Raw genomic sequence first — 7,334 nt, forward strand, 5'->3', positions numbered from 1 at the left:
TTTTAACGGTTTTTCTATTTTCTTTAGCCAAAATTTTATTGGTTAAAGGGTTATAAAATATTATCTTTAGAAGAAAACTAATGTAAAAAAAAAGAAAAGAAAAAATTTAGTATAAAAAAAAAAGAAAAGAAAAAATTTAGTATAAACTCATTGGTATCAAGAATTGACTTGGAAAACGACTTGTTAGTACTTAGTGGAGAGAAGGTTTTTATTTATTTATTTATTATATATATAATCTTTTTGGGTTTTGTGATTTTATAGATGTGGAATGACTTTGTTTTAAAATATAAAAACTTTGGTTAGGAAGTTTGAGGATCAAATTGATAGAATTTGTAAATGTAAATGGTTAAATTTATTAAATTATTTAGAATTAGGATCAAATTGATAGAATATGTAAGTATAGAGTACTAAATGTATCATTATACCAATTAAAATTTTTTTATTATCAATTTACAGCATGTTATAAAAACAATAATGAGTTCAAATGTTAATGCTTAAATTAAAAATTTTAAAGTTAGATGATCAAAACAAAAATATATGCATAGTTCAGTAACTATTTGTGTAGTTTACCTTAAAATTTTTAACATAAATGATTAATTTACTCTTTAATTTAATGTATAAAATTAATTCACCTATTTTTAAAGTAGATAACATCATCACATTTTCATATTCAGGTAACCGATTTAAAACTAGATAATAGATATAACACCTCTTTTTTGTCTAGTAGTGAAAATATTTATACTATGGCAATATCCATGGGTCAATCCAATTTGTGCATATCATTTTCGTCTCTTATTTCACATTTTTTCTTAATTTAAAGAGTTTTTCTTTTAATAATTATTGGAAATTATGATTTTAATTTTAATTAATTATTAATATATTATATAAAACAAAATAGTGCGAAAGATTAAGACCAATTTATTTAAAATAAAAGAATAGAGACCAAATCAAATAAAAGTGTAAAAATTGGAGGGCTAAAGTAGTATTATACCAAAATAAGGATTTAACAGCTAGCGTAATAAAGGGACTTCTATGTAAGTTTTACCCAAAAAACTTGTAGTGCGCCATATTTGGTTTCCAGTTTGGGCTAAGTACAACCTACTCAAGTATTTAGCCTCAGTAGGGCACCAAAATAAGGACAAATTCCTGAGAGTCTTTTCCTTTTCTGCTTCTTCTTCACGACGCTTTATATCCCTTTTTCTTTGTTTTGTTTTCAATTTCACAAATAATGGCTATTAAGAATGAAATTATTACTTCGACAGATTTGGGTGACAACGAAATTGGGAATATCAGCACTTGGAGCATTCCCAAAATGATTTCTCTTGTAAAATCCACTTTTCGTTCCAACGATTTCGCCATGGTAGAAAAGGAATTTTTGGCGAGAGAGCAGAAATCAAAGCTGGAAATCGAGTCACTGAAACAGGCAAAGGATTCATTTTCCTACAAATTCGAAGAAGAGAGGTTGGAAAAAATGGGTTTTGCGGATGATCTGAGGAAATGCAAGAAAGAATTGGAGGACATGAGGGGTGAGGTTTCGAAGTTGCGGGAAGAAAATATGGTTTTGAGGGAAAGAGGAAAGTCTGCTGAGGAAAGGTGTAATAGATTGTCGGAGGAAGTGAAGGGTATGTATGAGAAACAACACGAAATTATAAATTTGAGAAGCAAGAATTGCGAGCTTGAAAATGAGAAAGCCAAAGCTGAATCTGAGTTGGAAATACTGAGGAAGAGATTCGAGGAGTTGGATAAGAGGGTTTTATGTTTAGAGACTGGTTTTAATACTCTACAAGATGAAGATGATTCCAAGAACAACAATAGGATTGGGGGAGAAATTGGGGTTTCCGAAAATGGGAGGCTAAAACCTATTGAAGCTAACGGTTATTCACCAAATGCTGGTAAAAATTCAACATTCCTGAACCTTTTTTTATTTTGTTTTCGTGTTTATATTGTTGTTTGGTTGGTTAAATTCATGCTAGAGTTGATATTCAAGATTGCTATGCATATGAAGGTTTCAGTATCATTTCAGGTTATGGACTGATGGTGATATTTTTTAGGGTCGGATCCTCAACAAGTCCCAGCGCCTTTTTATTTTTTTTTAGGGTTGGATTCTCAAAAGGTCTAGTATTCTGTCTCGGGGTTCTATGCTCCGTTTTAGCCTCGAGCTTTTGCCCTGTCCATGAACGGGGCATGGAGACGCCACATGCTGGTGCCAGGAGTCGCAAACAGTGCCAGGAGAAACTTGAGAGTTTTATGGTGTGGTTTGAATTCATTCCCTATAGCATATAGGCATTTATGGGTAAGATGAGTACCACTGGGACAAAATTTTGGGGTTAAAATGGAGTATAGGCGCTCCAAGAATATAATACCGGACTTGTTGAGGGTCCAACCCTCAATAATGCTCTGTATCAAATAATAAATACTGATACTTGTATAGCAGGATAAGCAATTTGCTCTAAAGGTTATGTTCTATTGCAGGAAATTCAAAACATTTAGCCTTTTTCTTTTTTTTCGTACCAATGTGTACTTCATTCACCATGCTTCATGAGAAAATTAGTTCTGCATGTATAGATCATAGAATGTATATACAACTAGCTGGAGTTTGATTCGGGTGTCGAAAAATCGAAATACATATTCTAAGTGCTTATGCTAAATGTATATCTATGAGCAATACTTACCTGTTGTGGAACTTGTAAAGTGTTTTCCCCCTTTAATATCTTCCGGTTTAACTTATTCTTCCTGAAATCTTGCGTGCCAGGGAGTTGGAGACCTCCATCTCAAAACGTTGTTGAGATTGTTGATATCGATAGTGATGATGATTGTGCACCAGTAGAAAATCCGAGTGTGGAAACTGCGACTCCAACTCTCAAAAGAAAACAAACTTCAACTACAGATGTAGGTGAGGGTGAAAATGGTAATAACGATGCATTATCTGAGAAGTTAAGGATGAGGAAACGTCAAGAGCCTATTTGCAGGCCTAATGGTTGTCCTGTTAATCATTGCTCAACGACAACAATTGTTTCTGATATCAATGAGGTTAACAGAGGCTCTGCCACACCAAGGGAAGATGTTATGGATTCAGTACAGCCTGAACATCGAACGGAGTCTGAGCATAGGTCTGGGGATCTTATCAATGGCTTTCCTTTGGCTGGGCTTTGTTTCTCCGAGGAAAGTTCTGTTTCCTCTGATACTGACTCTGATGATGACAGTGATGGATTTATTTCCATCAACCATTCTCAGCCTGCACCAGAGGTTCAGAAGGAAAACAAAAATTAGCCATTGGAAATGGATGGCTACTTTCTGTTTTTAGATATGAGAACCAAACAAGAAGTTTGTCACATTGTGCCAATTGACAATTTATCTCCGGTGCACACAGGTATTGCTACAGAAGCTATTCCAATATCTCCTCTGCCCTTTCTTCTTTATGTTCATTTTAGTAAAGGTGATGATGAGATAGTTTCGCTTGATGGCTTGAATATGGGTTCTCATTGAAACTAGTTACATGCATAAGAACCATTATAAAGAAAGAAAGAGAGATGTAGAGTGGAGTAGAGGTTGATTCTTGATTTTTTCTAACATTAAGTTTGATGATCCATGTATAGATTTGAACCTTTGTACTCTTCTTTATGATAGCATGACATAATATTTCCTTTTGGCATGAAATGTAACATCAAATCTGTTTGCTTTCCTTAAACTTTTGCTGCTATAACTTCTCAATCCCATGGACATCAGCTCCAGGGATATTACTCTGGCCATGGCGGATACACAGTATGGAAGATCTTGATCATTATATCGAACTAGCTCTTCAATACTGCAAGAAATTTTTTAAGATATGACTAAAGAAAGGATACTTTATTTTTATAATTGTGGCATGACCAAACCAATATTTGTTGTTTTGACACGAGCAACATTGTTGTTTAGCTTTTGTTTCTGCTTATGTATATATGCGTGCCTTATCTTTCACATATATACATGCCTTACCTTTCTCATTTGTGATGAACAAGATATTGGACCTAAAACTAAAGTGTGGATAATAATTTGAGCAAGCTTATGTCACTTTGGATAATGATTTAATATGATTTGCATCATAAGCTTACTCATATTTGGTATAGGTCAAAATCAAATATTTAATTCATTCCTTTTGCCAAATTCCATTTTTATCTTCTTTTTGGTTGGATGCCTCAAAGTTGCCATCATCCAAGGGTACAAGGTAGCTGCAATGGTTTGTACTGTAACATTGTTGAATGGTTTGTGATTTTAGATTGGTTCATGGTTTTTGGGTCTTGTCATTCTCTTCCAATCCCCTAAAAGAATATTTAAAGTAGGGGGAAAAAGAAGAGAAAGCATCCTTAAGAAACATTAATTAAAAATAAAAATAAAAGGCTAAATTTAACATAAAAACAAAGGTTACTTTTTTAAGGTATTTAAAGTACAATTACAAATTATTAATAATTACATGTAGGATCAACTATAACCAAATCAACTAAATTTAAAGTATAAAATAAGTTGAAAATCAAAATATATTTGAAATTAGAACAAAATAAATTTAGACATAACTTACATATGAATAATATAAGCAGAATACACATTTAGCATTTGTGCTTGGTCTTAGCACATCAACTTTGCTAATACAACCAAACCATAATTAGCAAATTATGATTAAATTTCAAATACGCGAACCGCAAGGAAAGAAATTGATTGATAAGCTTTTGAACGGTCTATCATTATTTAGTTTGATTTTCATATTAATTTTTCATTTTAGATTTTTAAATTTATTTTGAAAAATAAGCTTTATTTTATATCTTTTAAATATTCTTTGGTAAGTAGATTTTTTTATAAATATTTCTAAAAACAATTTATCAAGAAAAAATTATCAATAATTTTTATAATATTTTTAATAAATATTTTTATATAATTTTTTAAATTTTTACCTTTTAAATATAAAATATTTATTTTTACATCATAAAATAAAATAAATTATAAATTAAATACAAATATCATTTGATTTAATTTGAGTAACTGAACGTTATATAAAAAAAATTTAAGGGCATAACAAAATTTATAAAGAATAAAAACTTATGGGAAGTGTCCATTAATAAGTGCACAACAAAATTCCTCCCAATGGCTGCCTGGCCATGTCTTGGTATTTTCCAATTCCCATGCGTGATACAGTATTATTGAGTACCGAAAAGAATAATGTTATTATGCGGGTAATATTTTCATATAAAATTTAGATAAATATTTTTGAAATTTGAATTTAAAATATTATAAGTTTAATAATTTAATTTTACCATTTCAATTAAAGATATATATGTCTAATTGTTAAGTTAATTATTTAAAAATATTATATAAAATTTTCAATTAAAGATATATATGTATGCCATAATTTAGTTACTATAAATTGAAGGTGTGTTAGCTCATTTAAGTAGGCGGAGAGTTAAGAAAAGAGATAAATTAAGAAGAAATAAGAAAGCAAGTGAGACTAAGTGGAGGTGAAGGCTTGAGGATGTAGAGGAGGGAAGAAGATCCCCCATTCATCATTCTTCAAAGTATTTATAGGGAGGAAGATCTCTTGTCCAAAAATGTCACATCATGGACAAGTCCAAGACATGATGATTGTGCCATTGACCAAGTGGCAAGGCTGTTGCACGTGGGTTGTCATGGAGTGTGGTATTGTTTTAACATTTTTATTATTGAGATAGTACAAATTTGTTACACTTAGTGATTCTCTGGTGGTTTCCTCTTAGAGATAATGTGTTTCCACTAAAAGCGGGTTACTTGGAGGACACGATATCTGTATGGTTGGTCACTATTGATACAAGATGGGGGACTGTCTAAGTGGTTTTCAGATGAGAAATTAATCATGTTATGCGATGCGGAGCAAATGCCATGTGTCTATGCTAGGTAGGAGTTTAAGAAATCTATACTATTATTTAAGTATTTAATCGAGTCGATGTCACTCATCACTCGGGTTTCAAACTTAATTATGAAATGACAAAAAAATCATAATCTTTAGAAAATAAGTAATTATTTTACGAAGATATTTTTTTTACATGGCGGGGTAACCGGACAGTAAGAAACCATCCGAAACATGCGATTCGGTTCTATCCCAGAAAATTATCTACACCTCTCTTTCATACCAGCTACGGTTTCCACCCCCAACCTTCACTTCATATAAATACCATCTCCTTCCTCTTCTCACCTTCATTTCACTATTATCATCATCATTATCCCCAAACAAGCCCTTCACCCACCAAAAAAAAAAAAAATACTCTCTAGTTTATTACCTCTCTCTCTGCGAGGCTCTTTTGAGCCATTGCATGAGATTGATTATCTTTAAACACAAAAAAAAACTCTAAAGCTTTTATTCACACCGGCAGAAAGAGAGAGAAAGAGAGATCAAGCATTTTATATACAAATAGTTTTTAAAAGCAAAAGGAAGAATAATGGCAGTAGTTCCCATGGGTTGTTTAGTCGTTGTATTCGTTGCTATTGTTTGCTGTGCTATTATCACCTTGCCTGCTTCCATTCAAGCCCAGTCCTCTTCCCCAACAAGCGACGGTAACTTCTTTTTTATATATATCAATTGTCATTTTTTTTATTTATGTTTGACTATTTAGTGACTTTTTTTAATGAAAAAAAACAACAGGAGGGAATTCGATAGACCAAGGGATTGCATGCATGTTGATGGTGGTGGCATTGTTGCTCACTTACCTCATTCATGCTATTGGAAAAATAGGGTTTTGTGCTGGCTTCTTTTTTTTAATTTAATTATTTTATTTTAGTTAAAGCTAAGGGTATTTTTTTTTTGAGGGTTGATGTGTTTCTTTCTTCAATCTGATTTGAGGACTAAATGATTTGTAAATAAGAGCATTATGTGATTTTAGTCGAAAATTATTTTGTTCGAGCTTGATAATCTCATTAGCTTGTCGATTTTTTTTTCAGTGTTATTAAAACTCAATTTAAATAAAACTCAATCTAAAGGTTATTTTTCTATATAAAATAAAAGGGATGAGATAACACAATTTAAACCCATGTTAAACGGATGTTTGACAAGAGTTTTAACCATCGTTATATATAAATCAAGCTCAATGCAAATGATTTGTTAAATCAGTTAATTGTGAGTTAATTATCGAATAATATTTGAAGTATTGTCTGTACACAAATTTTATGTACTATTAAAGAATAATAATATAACATCTTATTATTAAAAAATAAAAATTATGGGAGATTTATAAATAAATATACTAAAATAATAATTTAAATATAATTAAATAATAATGAATAACTATTATAAATAAATATTAATAAATTTCAAATTTAATGTTTATGATTTTGAG

The 7,334-nt window shown here is 31.2% G+C and overlaps 1 protein-coding gene and 1 long non-coding RNA gene across 2 annotated transcripts; both read left to right on the forward strand.

Annotated features, from left to right (window-relative positions):
- The first annotated feature begins 1,060 nt into the window (after positions 1-1,060).
- LOC108467950 (uncharacterized) lies at positions 1,061-3,657 on the forward strand. Its single transcript, XM_017768780.2, has 2 exons — positions 1,061-1,892; positions 2,753-3,657. The coding sequence occupies exons 1-2, from the start codon at positions 1,229-1,231 to the stop codon at positions 3,268-3,270; spliced, it is 1,182 nt and encodes a 393-aa protein (XP_017624269.1). The 5' UTR covers positions 1,061-1,228; the 3' UTR covers positions 3,271-3,657.
- A 2,444-nt stretch (positions 3,658-6,101) lies between these two features.
- On the forward strand, positions 6,102-6,915 carry LOC128296322 (uncharacterized). The gene is made up of 2 exons (XR_008286903.1): positions 6,102-6,555; positions 6,644-6,915. It is a non-coding gene; the product is annotated as an uncharacterized LOC128296322 (long non-coding RNA).
- Positions 6,916-7,334: the final 419 nt, after the last annotated feature.

Source organism: Gossypium arboreum, chromosome 1 (assembly GCF_025698485.1).
Source record: "Gossypium arboreum isolate Shixiya-1 chromosome 1, ASM2569848v2, whole genome shotgun sequence".
Taxonomy (NCBI): Eukaryota; Viridiplantae; Streptophyta; class Magnoliopsida; order Malvales; family Malvaceae; genus Gossypium; species Gossypium arboreum.

Excerpts from the sequence above, each read along its gene's own strand:
- LOC108467950 (XM_017768780.2), top strand. The coding sequence starts at position 1,229 with ATGGCTATTAAGAATGAAATTATTACTTCGACAGATTTGGGTGACAAC. Across the intron at positions 1,893-2,752 it reads CGGTTATTCACCAAATGCTG|GGAGTTGGAGACCTCCATCT; the intron begins GTAAAAATTCAA and ends CTTGCGTGCCAG.